The 21258-nt window shown below is 39.8% G+C and overlaps 2 protein-coding genes across 3 annotated transcripts; both read left to right on the plus strand.

Moving 5' to 3' along the window:
- Positions 1–5275: 5275 nt before the first annotated feature.
- On the plus strand, positions 5276–8141 carry slc18a3b (solute carrier family 18 member 3b). The gene has a single exon (XM_006791079.3). It carries the CDS (start codon positions 5826–5828, stop codon positions 7392–7394), a length of 1569 nt encoding a protein of 522 aa, XP_006791142.2. The 5' UTR covers positions 5276–5825; the 3' UTR covers positions 7395–8141.
- A 592-nt stretch (positions 8142–8733) lies between these two features.
- Positions 8734–20772, plus strand: chatb (choline O-acetyltransferase b). Of its 2 annotated transcripts, none has more exons than XM_006791077.3 (15): positions 8734–8893; positions 9414–9534; positions 10200–10391; positions 10875–10993; positions 12285–12338; positions 12449–12629; positions 14614–14791; positions 14905–15074; positions 15151–15251; positions 15361–15489; positions 15584–15706; positions 15803–15944; positions 16181–16243; positions 16663–16800; positions 18616–20772. In XM_006791077.3, exons 2-15 carry the CDS (start codon positions 9490–9492, stop codon positions 18880–18882), a joined length of 1902 nt encoding a protein of 633 aa, XP_006791140.2. In that variant the 5' UTR covers positions 8734–8893; positions 9414–9489; the 3' UTR covers positions 18883–20772. The 2 variants fall into 2 exon arrangements, with proteins under 2 accessions (XP_006791140.2, XP_006791141.2); XM_006791078.3 differs by having other exon boundaries at positions 8734–8840.
- Positions 20773–21258: the final 486 nt, after the last annotated feature.

Raw genomic sequence — 21258 nt, forward strand, 5'->3', positions numbered from 1 at the left:
ACTGAGCTAAATTTGATGACATATTCAGATATATTTAAACATATTTAACAATTTTGTTTTTACTTTTCAGTGCACCGAATAGTTCTAAAACAAATGCTGTAGTTTTTTTTAGTAAATAGGCAAGCGTTTGCATTTTCTGTCTGCATGCACATGAATAGACGCTTCAGAGCAGGAACACATAATCCTACCTGTAACAGATTAAATTAGTGATTTTTTTGCAGTTACCCTTAAGCTATATTGGTTTGGCAATTTCATAATACCAGCAATGAAATGTCTTTGTGGGTTGAGTTACTAAGCCACGTATATTCCAAAGATCACCACAGAAGGGGCACATACTGTAGAGCAGGGCTGTCAAACATAAGGCCTGGGGGCCAGATTTGGCTCATCGAGGACTCTTTTCCGGCCCACTTGATGACTTTGGAAAATGTGAAGGAGGGCATAGATTTTGGATTTTTAACTCTTTTACAGTTTTTCCTACTAATAAGGGACCTCCTTTACTGTCATTCATACTACATCAAAGTAATTAAGTAATAGATAAACAATAACAAAACACAAAATCGCTATCTACTAAAGAAATTTATGTTAAGCTTTAGAGTAAATTTAGATTTAGCTTTTTCTGTCATTTTAGACATGCTTACAGATGTCAGCATTTCTTTATTGTGTAGAAAAACTTGAGTTGTACTGCTGAAATTGCACTTCTTTTCCCTGTATTAAATTGGATTAAATGTCCATATAAACTTCTTTACACTGACAAATGGAGGGGTTTCCCTGGTTCGCCCCACTTCAATTCAATTCAATTCAATTTTATTTATATAACGCCAAATCACAACAAAAGTCGCCTCAAGGCACTTCAGATCAAAGTGGGCTATATGTGGCCCACGATGTAAAATTAGTTTGCCATTTCTGCTGTAGAAGAAACGACTCCAGTTCTGATGCTAAATGTATCCACAGCAGAAATAATCCACTGTGAGACGATCCTTGTCACACTAACCTCCGAGGTGTGACGTTGTTGCCCGCAGGCTGGTCGTAAGGGGATTAAACTCTCTCACCATCAATGGCAGCCTTCTTTAAGGGAGAAGGACTCAGCCTAATGAGCAACAGTGAAGCAGTCCTGAAATTAGACTGTTGGCTGCTTAAATTAGAATGACAAACCCCTGTATTTAAATGTTGAATTGCATGAAGTCATAGCCCTGATAATTTTTACCCCAGTAAGGCATCTCTTAAAGTTGCTATTGGAACGTTTTTGTTTTTAATAGTCCAGACAGACAGAAGACTCGAGTCAACTCAGAACTAATGTACAGTATGAACAGTGACAATACCTGCAAATTAAATGACATTCCCATTTGCTTCAGCTGCACTTTGAGTAGCATGCCTAACCAAAAAAAAAAAGGCTGAACATTGTGCTAAGTTAGAAATGTCTTTGTGAGTTTGAATTTTTTTTTCTGTATCTTTTCTTGAATGTAAAAATGTGACAAGTGGGGATAAAAGTAAGTTGAAAAGCTTGAGCAGGGGAAAAAAATGCATCGCCTAATCAGAAGCTGCCTCGGGAATGCTGTTATGCAGCCTGCTCATTAGCATCGGATTTCCTTCCAGTATATGAGCAAGGTCTGCTCATTAGGAGGAGTTAAATGTTTGGCATAATCATGTCCTTCCTCCAACGTCTCCTGCTGCGATCAGGACTTTTCTTGAGAAAGATTAAAGAACTAAAAGATCAGCATCAAGTTCTTAGAAACAGTTGGCTGATTGTGTGTGTGGTCTAGTGATCTAATTTGGTCAGAGCTGTAGATAGACACTGTGGTAATTAGGGATGGGTATCGAAAACCGGTTCTTATTGAGAACCGGTTCCCACTGTTTCAATTCCTTGGAATTGTTTGCCATTTTTGCAAACGATTCCCTTATCGATTCCAGTCGCCCCAAATGACGTCACCATGTTGCGGAGCGTCATTTACCTGGCAGGAAACATGGCGGCTCAAACGCTAAAAAGTTTGGTTATACTTTACGAGAATGGATGACAACAGGGCAACTTGCAATACTTGCAAAGTAGATATTTCATTTAAGGGAGGAAACACTACGAATATGCAAAAGCATTTGCTCACAAAACACGCTATAACCTTAAATGAATGTCATGTTTTTAATTCCGCTCCGGACTCGTGAACCTCAATCCAGCAGCAGCGGTAACGTTTGCACGTCCTCTCCTGTTAATGCAGCAGGTAAATAATCAACTAACAGTGCATAATATGTTAGCGCGATCTGCCTTATTACAAAACCTGCCTTTAGGTGCATTTAGGTGATCATGATGAGAGAGACAGACAGAGTCTGGCTGGCTCAGATGCTGGCAGTTGTCGCTGCAGTCTACCGGTACCGTCTCCATTCAGGCCAGGATAGACGAATGTCACCGCGCAGTGACTAAGTTTGTGGTAAAAGGCTTGAACCCATTTGCCACAGCAGATGCCCCGATTTTAGGTAAGTGAATGTGTTTAATTGTAGGCAGGGACATTATTGGATATTCTTGTGTAATTGCTACAGAATAATTTATGTTATAGTTTGTTATTGCTACAGAAGAATATTTATTTTATTATTTTACATTTACAATTTTTTTTCCTGGGGACCCTGTGACACCCCATTGAAGAGCCGTATGCTGGATCTCTTAAGATCTCACTGTTGGGTTTGTAAGGCCATGTTATTCCTAAATTTCTATCTTGTTCAAAGAGAAGATATAAAACAAAGATCTAAGCTAATTGACCTTAGTGTTCTCCTTTTTTTTTTTAAAAAAAATCGATAAGAGAATCGATAAAGAATCGAATCGTTAAACAGAATCGAAAATGGAATCGGAATCGTGAAAATCTTATCAATACCCATCCCTAGTGGTAATAGCAGAAAGTTCACAAGAAGAAAGTAGAACCTGTCACAGACAGATAAAGCCTGACTGAGCCTTCCCCCAAAACAAATAAGCGATTACAACCCTTTTCATCCAATAGAAACGTTAAGATTTGGGATCCACCCACCAGGCAAGCTGAAGGTTAATAGAAAATAGAGGTGTGCTAAATGTATTACTATTCACAGACAATGTTAGAAAACAGAATGATGCCTGTCCTTATTTGGCAGCTTTCTCTAATATAAGGATGAGGATAATAATAACTTCAATTTAAAAAAATAAATAAATAAATACATCCCTAGAAAATAAAAGTCCAAGATGTTTAAAGAAGAGCCTGCATGTTTACAGCATTAATACTGAGCATGTGTTTACTCATGTAAGAGACAAAGGTGAAAGCTGCCTGTCAAAGAAGAAAACCAAAGGGCAACTAAACCCTCCATTAAATATTACACACTACAGTCCAGAGGTCAGATCATATCAGAGAGTGGAAGGAAGCACGTTAGGTAGTAAAACCCAACCTCTGATGCTTGGCTTAGTGTTACATAATACTATCTGTTCATAATAGTTTCTGGGTCACAAGTGTTATCATAAATTTTGATGCCATTAGACCACGAACTGTGTCAAAGATGTAACATATCTCAAGTGGATTTTTCATGCAACGATTTTTAAAGGATTAGATCACGCCTGCGTCACTAGGCATCTAGAAAACCTTGCCCCTAGTCTCATCCATTAAGCCTCTCTGTTGTACTGTCTTCACGTCAGAGGCCGAGTCATCATCCATAATTCAGCTCTGAGGATTAGGCTGAAACTCTTAACTCTGCCAAGTTATGCATGAATGAAGTATAAGGCAATAATATTATACATTTTTTTAAAGTGTTTATGTAATATGTATGTTTATCTCTCTCTCTGTGTGTGTGTGTGTGTGTGTGTGTGTGTGTGTGTGTGTGTGTGTGTGTGTGTGTGTGTGTGTGTGTGTGTGTGTGTGCCTACACACATACATATATGTATGTAAATCACTTAGTCACAGTCACTTACATAAAGTACATGCTGCTTAATCTTTTTTTTATCTTTTTATCTTCAATATTTAATAAATAATCCAACTCACGTGCATACATATATATTCATACACTTTCCTGTGCAAAACTTCTGAGCCACCTCTCCCATCTCCTCATTCCCTGTTTCCAAGGGATAGAGCAGAATTATTTTTTAAAGGAATGACCAAGAACTATTTGAGCCTAATTATTATTCTTATTATTACTACTATTGTTGTTGTTGTATTAGCAAATTTTAATTTAATAAATTTAAATGTTATTCTTTTTTTTTTAACCCAGATTGCTGTACTTCAATTAATATTAGTTTTCTAGTAGCAACGAAGAGGTGCCAGTCTTGTGGTCTGTCCTTTAGCGTGCGCTACCCTGTTCACTGTAGGCTAATAGAGTTATTTTAATCATTTGTAGGTCGTTATCGCCCTCTACTGACAAACAGAGAGAAGTCTTGTTAAAATGCATATATTAGAATCACACACAGACAGAAAGTAAGAATAACAACTATAAAAAAAATTATTTTGCAGTTTCTTTTGTAGCGTCATACAACAAACAACAGACTTAAATAGCAATAGGACTGCGCAAAACAAATATTTGAAAGAAACCGAAACTAAAGCATTTAATTGAAATTCTTTTAATGGGTCCTTTGGGTAGTAATAGCCTGTAAATAATTCTACAACTGTATAAAATGTCAGGACTGTAGTACTTAGTAAAGGTAATGCAGTGATTTCCACTCCTGTTGTTTGTACCAATGAATTTTCTCCACGAGGTGTCGCCGATGTTAAACTTGTACCCTGCACAGTGTCTGCTCAGAGAGCTGCATGCGACATTATTCCGTGTAAATGCAAACGCTAACAAGCGCCATGACTTTTGGGAGTTTAGGCAACATTTTTAAGAAGGCCATAAAAAGTATCTTTGCTTCAAAAAAATGAGTGAGAGACTCAAACTTAGCCGTTTAAAGAGCCCGTGGGGGCGGAATCTCTCCACGGTACTGGAGTCTTTTGGGTGCAGAAAAGAGCAGTGCGACAAAGTAACTTTAAACAATAAGGTCAATGACGTTACTGGCAAGTCTAAGAAATGTCATAAATGTTGTGTTTTGTGCGATTGATATGGATAGACTTTTATTCTGAAAACATGTACCGTCTCTTGTGCGTATATACTGGTGATGACAAAGCGCAATATATTTTTCTATATCTCCAAAGTCTAGAGTCACACACTGAGAGTACGAAACGATTTTTCTTCTGCGCCTTTGTAATAGTGCTCACCAGTTCTTATTGGTTGAAGTGATTGCTGCCAATGGTTGGAGATTAACATAAAAGAGACAAGTGGAGAAGGGATCCACTTGGGGGCAAGCTGGTGATGCGTCATAGCACTTGCTGAAAAGAGGAGACAAAAAAAGGGACTAAAATAGCGCCGAACCTGCGGGTTAATGTGCACCAATGGCCACGGAGTCACTCGTAGTCTCGGAGCAGAGCGCAAAAGTGCCACAGGTGATAGGAGGTATGACAACAGAGATAAGCGAGATTGAGTGTTCTCTGTTGTGCAAATAATCAAAATCTCTCCAAACAAAAACTTTGAAATGTAAGAATAGAAGCTGAAACCTCTGCAAGGTGCAGAAAATCTACGATTTCACCACGTCACTTCTCGGGAGATCATGAAACATCATCGGACGTGGCTGAACCGAGGACAAGAGGAGAAAGCTGAAGAAAACCATCTTCACAGATGAGGCAGCCAAGTTCATCTGCGCCTCTCCCTTTACGCACAGGCGAGGTGAGGACGGAGAGCGTTACTTCAGTGTAAAGAAAGCACCAATGAGTCATCCGAGGTGTTAAAAAGATCGGCATCAGACGGAAGAAGCACAAATACAGTTTTGAATCGAAAATCCTTTTTTTAAAGAAAAGCACACCATGGATGGAGAAGGAGGCTCTTCGGGGCTGGCCAAATCAGCCGCTGTAAAACTGTCCGAGATGGGCGAAAGAACCAAGCAGTTAGGCACCGCGATGCGGGATCCTCACCAGCAAAGACGGATCATACTGGTGATTGTTTGCGTGGCTCTCCTGTTGGACAATATGCTCTACATGGTAATCGTGCCAATTATTCCAGACTATCTTGCTGATCTGGAGCTTGAGCAGTCAGAACACGTCCACGTTGTGATGCACTCCAACACTTCGGCAAACAGCACAAGCCAGGACAAAAGCAACAAGGACAATTTAGATATCCAGATAGGAATACTTTTTGCATCAAAAGCCATCCTCCAGCTCTTAGTTAACCCCCTGTCGGGAACTTTCATAGACCGGGTGGGATATGACATTCCACTTTTAATTGGACTGACTGTCATGTTTGTCTCTACCTGCATCTTCGCTTTCGGGGAGAATTACGCGACTCTCTTTATGGCCAGAAGTTTGCAGGGTCTCGGTTCTGCTTTCGCAGACACCTCTGGACTCGCAATGATAGCTGACAAATACACGGAGGAGGCAGAGAGAAGCAGGGCGCTCGGCATTGCTCTGGCGTTCATCTCTTTCGGGAGTCTGGTGGCGCCTCCCTTCGGGGGCGTCCTATACGAGTTTGTCGGCAAACGAGTGCCGTTCATCGTGCTCGCCTGCATTTGCCTGGCGGATGGCTTAATGCTACTAACCGTGATCAAGCCATTCTCTAACAGGACTAGAGAGAACATGCCAGTCGGCACCCCCATATACAGACTCATGATTGATCCCTACATAGCTGTGGTGGCCGGGGCACTGACAGTGTGTAACATCCCCCTTGCCTTTCTAGAGCCAACTATAGCCAACTGGATGGAAACCACCATGCACTCATCTCAGTGGGAAATGGGGCTCACCTGGCTCCCAGCCTTCTTCCCTCACGTTCTCGGTGTTTACATAACGGTTAAATTGGCAGCACAACATCCAAATTTGCAGTGGTTTTACGGAGCTGTGGGCATGGTTATCATAGGGGCGAGCTCCTGCACAGTTCCCGCATGCAAAACTTTTGGGCAGCTTATCGCCCCGCTGTGCGGCATCTGTTTTGGCATAGCGCTGGTAGACACTGCCCTGCTGCCCACACTTGCATTTTTAGTTGATGTGCGTCATGTTTCTGTGTATGGTAGTGTTTATGCTATTGCAGATATTTCCTACTCTGTCGCTTATGCTATGGGTCCCATAGTAGCCGGGCAGATAGTGCACAGTCTCGGTTTTGTACAACTTAATCTTGGTATGGGTCTTGTCAATGTGCTTTACGCACCAGCCCTGCTGCTGCTGCGCAACGTGTGCCAAATGAAACCGTCCTACTCAGAGAGAGATAACCTGCTAGACGAAGCTCCGCAGGGGCTGTACGACACAATCAAGATGGAGGAGAGGAGAGCGAAGAAGAAGGGTTACAGTTCGGCAGGGAATTGCCTGTCGGTAGATGAGAATGGGTTTGACCCCTTCAGAGCACAGCGGTCCTTGTCAGAAGAGTCCTCCGGCCCGGAGTGCACTTAGACCGGTTACAATCCGACCGATAAATCAAAACAGTTGTGAGATTTGTGAGGCAGACAAATTACAACCTAGTGATTTAAACTTTTATGTAAGTACCGATGTGCAATATAAACACCTAGTCACCAACGTCACAACTGTGTGACTCGTTTTTCAAAGTTTTCTTTCATCTTTTTTCTGACTGTGGTTTCATTGTGTCAACAAACAAGTCTATGTAGCGTTTGTCAAGGATGTATAACTCGAGTTTTGTGAGAGATCTTTCAGCTACCGTTGAATTTGTGTGTACTATTCAGTATTATATATACAAACTATATAAATAGATATAATGTGCGTACAAAATTATATGGGACCAACTGTAAGCAGCACATTTCTCCCCTTCACAAAATAGCCTATATTTTTAGTCTCGGAGGAAACTTTTTTCACTTGCACATCAAAGGCCTCTTTCTTTTTTGTTGTTAAAAATTGTGGATTTTAATAAGTAGGCCTGTTTGTTTTATGTATTTATTTTGTTTGAAATTAAATGTATCATAATAAATGGATTTTGTACATATGTGGATACACGCACAATGTAAATTGTTCAAATAAAAAATATATATATCCGTGGATCTCTACAAAGTGTGTATGCCGTTGCGCGAGTGTGTGTGTATGAAACATTTTGTCAAGACGTAGCTAATGATGTCAGTCTCCTTAAGATGAACTAATGTGTATTAATTGAATAATTGTGGTTTTAATAAATCTCTGTTTGGATCAGTGTGACGGTGGTGATTTCATTTTCATAATTTTAATTTCAAATGAATAAAACAACATAAATGCCGGATTTGTTTTGATATTAATATAGGAACTATAGACAATAAAAGTGGCTAAAAATCCGCATCACCCCTCCTGCAAACATAAAAACACAAGAAAAGTGTTATTTGATTTCATTACTTCTTTTTTTTTTAAACGATCGGGAAAATCATCTTTATTTTTGAATTTTTGCTTGCTGACACAGGAGGCGCACATTAGTCACAGGGCGTAAATAAAAATCGAACAAATTCAAGTGTAACACACATAAACTGATTTAGTTCTCGATTATAACCTCACCATGAGACAAGCTTAGCATTTAAATCTAAAAAACAAAAAAACAAAACTGTGGACCCCGCAGGGTGATCACAGGACACCTGAATGACAACCAGACGCTCGGTCCGTTTTTGATATATATTAAAGTTTTTATAGGGTGTGGGTGGGATGGGGGAAGCAAGCTGTCAGATAATATGTTCCGCGAATAGATTTCGATGGGAGGAGTTTCTTGCCTCAAGGGGGTAGGTAAACGCAAACACCTTCAGCATCTTTTCCAAGGCGTGCTTTAATGTGGAGCCACAGCCGTATGGCGACGCGTGGGGACAGGGGAGCAGTCCAGCGTCTAAACGGAGTTTTCCTCTAACATGGGCTTTCACCGCTTGGACGTGGGAGGTGATGCCAACTTTCACACACTTCTCTGACCTTTTGATCGCTTCGCTGATCGGGTAAGGCTCTGATAAACTGTAACAAACGGAGACTTTGTGTTCATTTCAAAAGTTATCATCATCTCAGTTTTCTGAGCCTGTTTGGCGCACAGCGGGGGGAGATTTCTTTACTTTACAGTTTTGCTCAAGTTAAGTTTTAGTTAATCAGTCCACTTGTTTTCCCCTAAAAAGACTTGCATCTAATGATGCTCCTCTTCATTGTGTCTCTTTAGGATTTTAGCACTTTTAATATTAAAATTGATGTAAAAGAAAAACCTCTTTATTTTGTTTTGGATTTTTTGAAGGGAAGGAAATAGGAATGGGCTTTTTAAAATGTTTATCTGTCTGCAGTGAGTCAGGAGGCGCAGCTGGAATGCAAGCACAAGAAGTAAATTGCGTTAGGCTGCAACTTGATCAAAAATGGAAGCCTGCTGGCTCACTTTCAGACAGCACACAACTGTGTAGTTACATTTTATCAACAGGCCTAATTTTTTTTATTTTTTTTTTGCTTCTTTTCTCTCCTTGAACACGCTTCATGCAGGAACGGCTGAAGCCAGACCCTATTAGGGGTGGGGGGAGATTCCGAGTTATATTCACTGGTCGAGACTGGACTAATCATGCCAATCTTGGAGAGAGGGACGGCGAGAGACCAAGACAGTCAAGTATGAACACACACCGCTGCTTCTTTCTTGTCTTCTTTACGTCAGCTTTACTTTTTCGTGCAAAGTTGGCAAAGTAACGGTACTGGATTTCAGCACCACGGACAGCGCCAGCTTCATTTGCCTAACTGGCCGCTAGGGGCAAAAAAAAAAAACCCTCATTCGAGAACATAGAAAGTATGTTCAAGACACTATAGCACACATTAATTTTGTGCAGAAATTTGATCAAAATGATGCAGCAGACTATAATATAACAGAGACAATGTTGCGTTTACAGGGTCAAACCAGTGCTTAATTAAATTTTATTTTCTAAATACCAATTAAGGACCTTCTGAAAATATCTAAAGATTTCCAAGAATTTGCAGATACATTGTTCTGCATTTGCACTGCACGTCTCCATATTATAATCTTGGCTTACCAACAGCATGCAAATGACCAAACATCACACAGATAATATTATCAATTTGAACTTACCTCATGGGTAATTTGCAATGCACAGGAGACTGTGTAGTTTATTCTCAAATTGGCCTTGAAGCAGTCAAAATGCATTATTAACTTAGGTTCTAATAATAAACGACTGCTTTAACTAATGAACACTGAATCCCATTAAAATGTTGACAGTTGCTTTCCTTCCGTTACTCTTCGAGTGATGTTTTTTGTGATATCAGGTGCTGCCAAAGGTCCCCGTTCCCCTGCTGAAACAAACCCTTGACACTTACTTGAAGTGTGTTCAACACCTGGTGAAGGAGGAGCAGTTTAAGAAAACAAGGGCCATCGTGGAGAAGTTTGGGGCTCCTGGGGGCGTGGGAGAGACTCTCCAGAAGAAGCTTTTAGAGAGGAGGGACAAGATGGCAAACTGGGTAAACACACACCTAACAGATGAAAAGTTGTTTATGTGCATGAACAGGAAAAATTACAGTGCGCATCCTACTTCTATCAATAAAGAGCTTCTGTATTGTTTTGACTTTATGACTATATAAATACCTGCATGTGTTTTTGCACTGTTTGCTAGATAGTTGAATTGCTGAAAGCAGCTGTAAATTATTTTATTTAGGATAAAAAAAATTAGTTAAAAAAGTCTTAAACTCTGTGATAAAGATTTATCCCTGCCTCCGCTTGTGCTTTGTCTGGGTGATCGGTCAGTCCACTAGCCATCCAGCTCAGTGAAATCTATCACACTCCCACTCTCACACTAGCACCACTCTCCTTTTCATCTGGCAGTGATACACTGTAATGGCTTTTTACTTCACTGCACAGGTCTCAACTCTGAAAGTAATAACTTGAGTCCAAACACATTTAACAAAGCAACATTTCTCAAAAACTGTCCCTGTGTTCACATTTAGGTCTATGACTACTGGCTGGAGGACATGTACCTGAACAACAGGTTGGCCCTGCCAGTCAACTCCAGTCCTGCCATGGTGTTTCCTAAGCAGATGTTTAAAGATCATAAAGACGCCCTCAGGTATGTTCTGGACTTCTGCTATGCTGACTTTTTTTATTCACCCTTCTTTTTGAGGTTGTAAAACCAAAGTTTTTTTTAGAATAAAAGGTCAAACTAATCAAAATTGAAGATGCAGATGTTTCCGTTTCCGTATTTAAATTCTTTAGCAGGTGATATTTGAGTCAGATAAACATCAGAATTTAGTTTGATTCTCTGTAAGTTGTCTTTCTAGGTGTGTATCAAGGGAATGAATGTCAAAGAAGCATATTTATCCAGAGGGAAAAAGCCTCAATAGGTCAGAACAAAAATAAATACAGCTTTCTTTTATTAACAGTGAATCTACCTTTCAATTACTGTCTTAAATAACAGTTTTTTTGTAATCTGAAAACCATCAGAAATCATGAGTTTATTTATCTATATGATCCAGAAAACACAAGCTGGAACCTTTTAATAGTTGTTTCAAATGTATGTAAATGAAAATATTCTTTTACTTATTATTACTGTTATTTTCTGATCATCTATCCTTAAAACCAATATTCTCTGTCAAGCTGCAAGCAAATGTGGGAGAGCTACAAAGTAACTCACTTAATATGTCACACAATGACTGAGCATAAAGTGAGTGTGCGCTGTAAGTTCACATGCTGAATGTTGCACACAATACTGCGCAAACACATAATCAGCTCTTTAGCTGCTGACAGATTTTTATGTTCTTTTGTATAGATGCAGACTCAGATTATTATCTGAATTTTACAGTCATGGAAAGAATCTTTGACCATTATTAAATGAGCTGTGGTCTGCCAGAAATTACACCGGTCCATCCAGCCCTGTAGCTCAACATTAGCTTTTGTCAGCTTGCACAGCCACTAAGTCAATATTTCCAGAGCACCCCAAGCAGCTGGTAATCTACTGACACGGCCACTTATTAGATTGGGAGTGACAGGGCCAAGCTCTCCGCGGAGACTCTTAGTCAGGCCTCATTTAGGGGTGTGGTGCACTGAGGCTGCCTCCTTTGTATTGATCTGGCTTTGAACGTAATAACACCAAGACAAATGATATACAACATGAGACCTGACAAGCCGCTGCGTTTTCCCCCTTTGCCCACTCACACATACAGACCGGCTCTCTCCCTCTCGCAGATGAACACACGCAACTCTCACACTGTATCCCAGTAATTCACCATAATGTGGTTACTGTTAGTTCTTTGAGAGATGGGAGTATATGTAATTACAATCACAAGCCATTCTGCTGTATAACCTTGGTGTTTCACAACAATACCACTTTCAAATTTCACCCTCCTTCTTGCTCTTTTAAGATTTGCCGCCCGTCTCATCAGTGGAGTTTTGGAATACAAGGCTCTCATTGATGCGTAAGTTCAACCTGCAAGCTATGTGGATTGAAGATTAAAACCAAAATTATATAATAATGAATCACAAGTCTTTTCATAGGTGATCTGGTGTGTGTAAAAATGTCTCTCAGGCGATCGCTGCCAGTGGATTTCACTCGAGGCCAGCTAGCTGTCATGCCTATGTGCATGGAGCAGTACTATCGCCTCTTCACCTCCTACCGCTATCCGGGGTTAAAGACAGACACGCTGAAGGTCCAGATGAAAGCAGCATCCTCAGCACCGGAGCACATGATTGTGGCATGCAAGAATCAGGTCAGGACACTGGCCGTTGAGGAGACTTCTCACACTCAGTAATACTGCTGATTAAAGAGTGTTTTCTGTCCACTTGAGAGAATACACATATAGTAACATACAAGTCAGTTTCCATGTAGCAGAGATGCTCAAGTCAGATTTTAAAGTAAGGACTAGTCTAAGCACCTTTACTTGAGTAAATATAAATTATACCTTTGTTTTTCCTGTGGTAACAGTAAATAAAGAAACAACCGACTCCCTTTTCTACACCCCTCTCAAATACAGAAAAAAAGCTAAGAAAAATAATAATTGTAAGTAAAGTCATTATTGAAAGGAATCTGAGAAACTTACCCAATGTACCCACTACTGCACCTCCTGAGGATCATCTTATAGACCTTTTGCATGAAGGACAGATAGAACAGAATTAGACCTGTTAGTTATTTGACTAATTTTAATTCTGCTGTAACAGGGGAGTCAGTTCTTTCTCAAAAAGCAGCGCCTGCTATGAAAGTGTGACTATCTGTGGCTGACAGTGTCTATTTGAATATTTAAACTGGCCAAAGTTTCATACTGGGACAAGACGGACCAGGAAGTACTAAACAGGAATTGTCATAATAGACAGCATGTAGCGGTAAGGTAAGCTATAGTTTCACAGCAGGAGCCAGGTGACAGAAGTCATTTAAATCCCCAATAAGGCTCTCCTACTTGACTTTTATAGTTTAACTGCTTTATTTTAAACCCAGCTTTTAACCCAGCTTTAAAATAAAGCAGGTAAGAATTATATGTGTGTGTGTATGTGTGTGTGTGTGTGTGTGTGTGTGTGTGTGTGTGTGCGCGCATTTAGATATTTTTGTGAGGACCAAAAACTATAATTGCTACTATACTTGTGCTACTATACTTGTGGGGACCAACAGTCCCGGGGACAAAATACCCGTCCCCACAAGTTTAAAGGCATTTTTGAGACTCAAGATGTGGTTTTAGTGTCAGGGTTACAATTAGGTTATAGTTAGGTTTAGGCATTCAATTGTGATGGTTAGGTTTAGGATAAGCGGCTAGGGAAAATGTTATGTTAATTAGATGTCCTCACTAAGATATTAAAACAAGTGTGTGTGTGTGTGTGTATTCCTGTCTAGCTATCTTTGTGAGGACCGAAATCTGCATTCTACTATACTTGTGAGAACCAACAGTCACTTGTGAGGACACACTCACCGGTCCTCACAAGTTTGAAGGCCTTTTTGAGGCTCAAAATGTGGTGTTAGTGTCAGGGTTACAATTAGGTTATGGTTAGGTATTAGGGTAAGGGTTAGGGTTAGGCATTCATTTTTAATGGTTAGGGTTAGGGTAAGGGGCTAGGGAAACCATTATGTCAATGAAGGTCTTCACTAAGATAGCTGAACGGGCTTGTATGTGTGTGTGTGGTCTTTTCCTTACCTATCATCTAACACAATCCCCTGTACAAAACAGCCTGTACTCATTACCATCTCATCTCAGAGTCACATCAAAGTCACCGATCCACATTCAAGCACATGCCACCAACATCTGCAGCATCTATAGCCCATGGCTAATATATTGATTTTTATGAAGGTTAAGAACGAGACTGCAAATTAACATGGAAAAATTCAGGAACTCTCCCCTGGAAATGATTCTGGGAGCCATCAATCTGTAGCCTCTAAGGGCCCGTCCCTATGGAGATACAGGGAGTTAACTTAATTACTGCAGATTAAATCGGCCTCTTTGTCTGAGAGCTTCCTTGAGTCGCATGTTAAACTGATCGTGGAAGAGAAGCAGGTAATTGGCCCTTCTCAGTCCCTGCCATTATTACTAATGTCGTTATTATCTCAGCTGTTCAAACAGTAGCCGTAAGGTTAGCTATAAAGTGCAATTAGCATGCAAGGAAATATTTTAACTTAAATATTCTCCTGTCGAGTTGAATCATCCTGGTGAAGCTGTACTTGATGGAACAGTTGAGAGACTTGTGATTGCTGTAATTTATTTTTCTCACTAGTTTTTCGTGTTGGATGTAGTCGCAAACAGCAAGCAGCTCAGTGAGGAGGAGATCTTATCCCAGCTGGAGAAGATTGTGAAAATGTCTGAAAACGCTGAGGAGAGGCTCCCCCCTTTTGGCATCTTGACTTCTGATGGAAGGACAGAATGGGCACAAGCTAGAGAGGCACTAATAAAAGGTCTTACCACAACTTCATTCTTACTCAATTTAACATTTTAATCAAATTTTAAAAAAGTGTTTTTTTAGAAAAAGCAAATCCAGGGCATGGGTTTCCTTCTTTCATCTGTCCAGATCAGATCAACAGGGACTCTCTGGCACTGATTGAGAGCTGCATCTGTGTGGTGTGTCTTGATGAGCCCAGCGGCCTGCAACCCAGTGACACCAACAGGGCCCTGTTGATGCTACATGGTGGAGGACATGAAAAGAACGGTGCAAACCGCTGGTATGACAAGTCAATGCAGGTAAGACGATATTCCAGGTGCTTCAGTTTTCCATGACTGTAAAGTTTGGGTAATCACTTAATCCCCATTTTCTCAGTTTGTTGTAGGCATGGATGGGATATGTGGAGTGGTGTGTGAGCATTCGCCATTTGAAGGGATCGTTCTGGTGCAGTGCTGCGAATACATAATGAAATATATGTAAGTTAGCCCACTGTAGCAAGACAGGCCGCACACTGAATATGGTCATCTAAATGAATGCTGATGAGGCCAGAAGTGTCTGAAAGAAACGTGTTGTTGTTCTGAACAGAATGGAAAGTTCTTCCAAGATGGTCAAGTCCTCCAGCTATAGAGAGCTTCCTCCTCCAAGGAGGCTACGCTGGAAATTTAACCCACATATCCAAGGACTCTTAGCAGCATCTGCAGAGAGACTGCAGAGGCAAGACTAACACAAACACACAACTACAATTATAAATAAGTACAAGATTTCTTTGAGACAGGAAGTCACAAAAATCTACTGTTTTCTTCTTCAGGCTGATGAATAATCTCGACATGAATGTTTTCAAATTCAAAGATTATGGGAAAGAATTTATCAAGCAGCAGAAGATGAGTCCAGATGCCTTCATACAAGTTTCCTTGCAGCTTGCATTTTTCAAGTAACAAATATTCAATGTGTGATATCATAAGCATATCTCTAATTGAACTGTTTGCCATCAAGGTGCAGTTTCAAATCATGTCTGCCCTGCACTTAGATGCACTGGAAGGCTCGTGTCCACTTACGAGAGTGCATCAATTCGGCGTTTCCAAGAAGGTCGCGTAGATAACATTCGCTCAGCGACCGCCGAGGCCCTGGCCTTTGTAAAGTCTATGGCAGATGAGAGGGGAGCGTTCTCTGTGAGTCATTTTTCTCACTTCCGCCTTAATTACTAACTCCCACTTTACTGCTCATCGCGCCTCACTAATGAAACAGGTGCGACTGGCAACCTTGGCAAGGAAAAGTCAGTCAACCAGATGATCCCCCTGAAGATTTAGCGGATCTATGAAAAATGGCTGGCTTTGCTGCTGTCTCGATGCAACAAATGTCCTGTGTCCACTTTTTTTTTCATTGAATGACTTTTCTTCTCTGGCAGGACTCAGAAAAGATGAAGCGACTGGGGGATGCAATTAAAGCCCAGACAAGTTATACAATTGCAGTGAGTATTAATCCAAAGTTCTCACCACACCAGCCAAGAAATGGTCGACATGTGCAATAAAGCATGCTATGTAATTAGCTTTAAAAGTACTGGTAGATTCTAGATTCTAGATTCTAGATTCTAGATTCGATATCTATAATGCACAGATGGAAATTCTACAATAATTTCCTCATCTAATTTTTGACAAAAAAATAAATAAATTAGAACAAGTTTTACTTCCAAAATTCTTCTTTTTTTTTTTTGCCCCAAAATGACTGTAAGAGGCTGGTGAAAGCTTTGATGAAGCTCTGGTTGTGGCTCAGCTGTATTTCAATGAACAGTGAGCCACATTTCTGGGACAAAGAAGTCCGTTTTAGTGAATGGAGGTGGAAAAGTAACTATTCATAAAACCCTTAAATTGTCAGAAATATGTTTTTCAGGCGATTACAGGAATGGCGATAGACAATCACCTCCTTGGACTTCTGAGGATCTCAAAGGAGCTCAACATGGAAAAGCCAGAAATCTTTTGTGATGAGACATATCTGGCCAGTAACCACTTCATCCTCTCTACTAGTCAGGTACCACATAATCATATGCTATTAAAATATATATATAATTGATACCAGAAATACAAATCCTCTGCAGAACTTGCACTCTTCAAGTTACCATTTTTCCCTTTATCGGGACAGATGAAACACCAGATGTTCCATGGAGACAAAAAGAGAAATACAGATGTTTCTCTGCTTTTCCACAAACTAAGAATGAAAAAGAAAAAGATGATGCGTTAATATACCTGTAAAGCACAAATAAATCTGCTATTGTGTTTTCTGCAATTTGAGGAAACTCGTGTGCATTTAATTCAAGTTAAGCCGCTGTGGAGTTTTTTAAGGGCAAATTGTCATTCAGTACCACACTCTATAACCAACAAAGACAATCAAGAACAATGAAGAGACCTCTTAAAGAGAATCACTAAACCATAAAGTAATTATTTTAAAGCAGTAATGGAGTCTGCAAATGTGCACGTGCCAATTTCCAAACTGCAGAAGCCTAATTAAAGATATTAGGTTTAAGGAGATGCGGAGGAGAGAGGGCAGTGGACTTTTTCACCACATCGTTTGTCACAACCTTAGAGACTGAGATGATGTCTGATGAATGGAGAACAGGTGTACTGGTAGCAGTTTTCAAGAACAAGAATTATGTGGACATCTATAATAACTACAGAGGGATAAAGTTGATGAACAACACCATAAATAAATGGGCAAGAGTTATTGAAGCTAGGTTAATAAGAGAGAGCCCCTTCTTGTTTGCAGTGGTGATGGACAGGTTGACAGATGAGGTCAGGCAGGAGTGTCCGTGGACTATAATATTCGCAGACAACATTGCGATGTGTAGCGTGAGCAGGGAGCAGGTGGAGGAGAGCCTGGAGAGGTGGAGGTATGCGTTTGAGAATAGGAATGAAAAGGAAAAGAAGCAGATGTGTGTGAATGAGACGGAGACAGGTGTATCAGTGAGGCTGCAAGGAGACATGGTTAAGGTAGACGAGTTTAAATACCTATATGGTCAACCCTCCAAACCAATGGACAGCCCACAAAAGAGATAGAGAAGGGATGAATGCAAGGTGGGTGGGTGCAGATAGCAGCAACAGTGAAAGGGAAGGTTTACAAGACGGTAATAAGACCTGCTATGGTGTTTAGTGAGATGGTAGATGATCCACTGTGGTGACCCTTAAGTTCAACAGCTTAAAGTAGAAGAAGAAGAAAAGGAAGATGATGATGACGATGTTGTTTATCCAACCAAAACATTTTTTTTGATTTTGTTTCTTTGCTAGACTTCACCTGAATCTGACGTCCCCTGATAGTGAATTTATTCTGTTAGACCATCTTTAGATTTAGCTTTTGCTTCCCTCAGAACATTTTCACCCCACAGTAGCAAATTAATCTGGTCTATTCCCGTCCTTCGGCAGCTTCACTGGCTTCCTGTAAAATATCACATTAATTTTAGGAATCTGCTTCTTACCTTCAAGTCTGTCCGTAATCTCGCACCTCCACATCTTTCTAAACTTCTGCACATGGCCACTCCTTCACATAATCTCAGATCCTCTGCCTCCGTTACTTTCATTATACCATCTGATTACCTGACCACAATGGGCTTCATCTCTGGAAGTCTCTCCCACGCCAAATTTGCAATGTTGATTCTCTACCTATCTATAAAGCCAGCCTTAAAACACATCTTTTTTTAAAAAAATTCTATTTTGTTTGATTTTAACTTTATGATGTACTGGCTTTTTTTTCTATGATGTCTTCAACTGTGTCCTTTAGTGTTTTAGAAGACACCTATAAATAAAATGTAGTATTATTATGATGATGATTATAATTATGTGGTCTTGACTCCAGGTTCCTACCACTGTGGAAATGTTCTGCTGCTATGGCCCAGTAGTGCCCAACGGTTATGGCGCCTGTTACGACCCACAGTCAGACCACATCATCTTCTGCATTTCTAGTTTCTGGGACAACACAGAGACTAGCTCGGTCGTTTTCGTTAAAGCCTTGAACGAGGGCCTGCTGGAAATCAGGGACTTGTGCAATAGAAGCAATGCTACAACTAGCAAACTAGCTGTCTCCAGCCAGGGAGCCAGTCAGCCTCATAAATCAGGGAAGTAAGCCATACTGAGGGAGTACGCCCACTCAGCTGCTCCACTCACCACTGTTAGACTTTAGCATTAGACTCAGTAGTTAAGATGCCTTCACATGTCTTTGTTGTCTGTGCAATAGTGTTACTTTCATAACAAAAATTAAAGCCTTAAAGTTCACATGTAACTGTATATAAAACATGTACATTTAAATATATATATATATATATATATATATATGAAAACTAAAAGAAGAAACAAAAAGTTTTCTCTTGGATCTGTGTGGACAACAGAATGATTTTGGTCCAGCACTGACCCTGCTTGACTTGGTAGACTGACATTAACTGGTCTGCTGCCTTTAGGAAACTAAAGCCATGTCCGCTTTGTAGCACTGATCTGAGGGTCAATTCCTCAGTCAGTGAGAGATTCAGCCGAATGATCCTAGTGTATATTTTAGACTAGTAACATACTTTACATGGCAAAAAAAAAAAATACAAACACTAAATAAAAGTCACTTATAACAATCATAACATCCTGTAAATGTGATTCTGCAAACCTCACTTGTTGTGTGCTGTAAGATTTAAATGTTCTAAAGTTATGTGTTTTTATTCTTCTGATGCCATCAGGTTGCCAAAGAGGCTGTGCAAATGTGAAGTCTGTGTGATGATGAACTTTAAGATGTTTATGTCAACGTGTGTGTGAATACCTTCAAACACAGAAAAGTGGCTGTAAGTGAGTTATGTGATATGGTTTCAGTGGCACATTCAAAGTTGTCTAGCTATAATGTATGTACTGTATTTAATAGCAATAGTTATATTATGTGTAAAGTGTTATAAACAGTGCCGCATTATAAGCAAGATACAGTCCACTAATGACTGAGGCATACCACTGTGTTCACTTATGTAAGTGCTTTTTATTTGCACTTGGAGGTAGAAGGAAGTTGATGTTAGCTACACTGTAGGTTCTCTGTGCAATAACACAAAATCAACGCTCAAGGGTATATGTGCAATTTGCCAAAACAGCTCATTAAATGCATGGAGCTTGTGTAATTTTAAATTAACTACAGTGACTATTTTTAATATTCAGACAAAACAGAGTAAGATTTCAGTCAATTCTGGTGATCTATATCATGCATGATGTTATAGCATTTAAATGTTCACTAAAACTGGGATGTAGATTTGTCTACACATATAAATTGTGAGTGGTTTTTTTTAATCTCGTGTGGTGGCTTGTGTTACAGCGAAGCAAATCCGTGGTTACTTAGCAGTGCGGTGTGTGAGAATATTAGTCGTGTGCAAATGACACATAGGATATGTATCTGTGTATCATCAGCCAAAGTGAATGTCACAATTTCCAAGACTATGACCAGAAAAATTACTTGGTGACACATGCACGTTTATTCTTAGAATAATAGCTGTATTTTTATATGTCTGTGTGGAAAGTCTTATAATATAGTGAAATATTGTTAAAGAGAATTTAAAAAATGCCTTAAAACTAAAGTCATGTAAGCTGTTTTCAATAATTTCAATAAATTGTTACAATCTATTGATGTTCAAAGCTTTGATGTTAATTTGATGTGTTTCCTCTTGGTGTTTGCTGTCTAATCTGGGTGATACATGTAAAAGAATATATTTGTAGCAAAGCAGCCTGTTTAATTAATGTTGCACTCATCCATGATAACATTTTTATAAAAGTAATTAATGTGTAACATGTCTCTGGCAGATCAGACATGGTGTTTTATGAAGTGCAGTGAAAAGTCCAGTCTTCTTTATTTTGACAAGGAAAACAAAATGCTAATTTATTTTGAAAGGCAGTAGCAATATTTTGTTCACAGAAGAAAATACACGTAAAAGCTGTAATAAAACTGTCATGTAGTAAAACTGGAAACTATTCCATAAATAAAAATAACTTAAAACTAAAATCGCGTCAGTATTTTATTTTATTTTTTTCTTAGAAATTTGATGTTGTGTATTGCTAATTATCCTTACTTTGGTGGTGTAGGTGCCATGAGGAAATTATAGCTTTTGTATTGCCAGGTTTTATGGTTGTTTTGACTTTTGTGAAGGAGACGCTCTCGTGACTCATCGAGTGTCGCAACTCACTGGCCAATCAGTGCATGCAGTCTGTTATTTTCTGCATGACTTTATCAGTCTCTCACATCACTGTGGAGGAATTTTGACCTACACTAGTTCACAACGTTGCTTGCGTTCATTAAGGTTTGCGGGCATTTGTTTATGCAAAGCTACCACAGCATTTCAATGAGCTTGAGGTCTGGACTTTGAGTGAGCCATTACAACACCTTGATTCTTTTCATTTTCAAGCATTCTGTTACAGATTAGCTGCTATGGTGGGATCATTTCCCAGTTTGCCAAAGTTTTAGCTGACAGATGGTCTCACATTTGTATAA

This window comes from Neolamprologus brichardi, chromosome 8 (genome assembly GCF_056152115.1).
Source record: "Neolamprologus brichardi isolate AB-2024 chromosome 8, ASM5615211v1, whole genome shotgun sequence".
NCBI classification, from domain to species: Eukaryota; Metazoa; Chordata; class Actinopteri; order Cichliformes; family Cichlidae; genus Neolamprologus; species Neolamprologus brichardi.

What these genes read in the sequence shown, in the direction of transcription:
- chatb (XM_006791077.3), top strand. Translation starts at nt 9,490, where the DNA reads ATGCCAATCTTGGAGAGAGGGACGGCGAGAGACCAAGACAGTCAA. An exon ending in GATCATAAAGACGCCCTCAG is followed by an intron (nt 10,994 to 12,284) that starts GTATGTTCTGGA and finishes TGCTCTTTTAAG; the next exon opens with ATTTGCCGCCCGTCTCATCA. An exon ending in ATGAGAGGGGAGCGTTCTCT is followed by an intron (nt 15,945 to 16,180) that starts GTGAGTCATTTT and finishes CTTCTCTGGCAG; the next exon opens with GACTCAGAAAAGATGAAGCG.
- slc18a3b (XM_006791079.3), top strand. Translation starts at nt 5,826, where the DNA reads ATGGATGGAGAAGGAGGCTCTTCGGGGCTGGCCAAATCAGCCGCTGTA.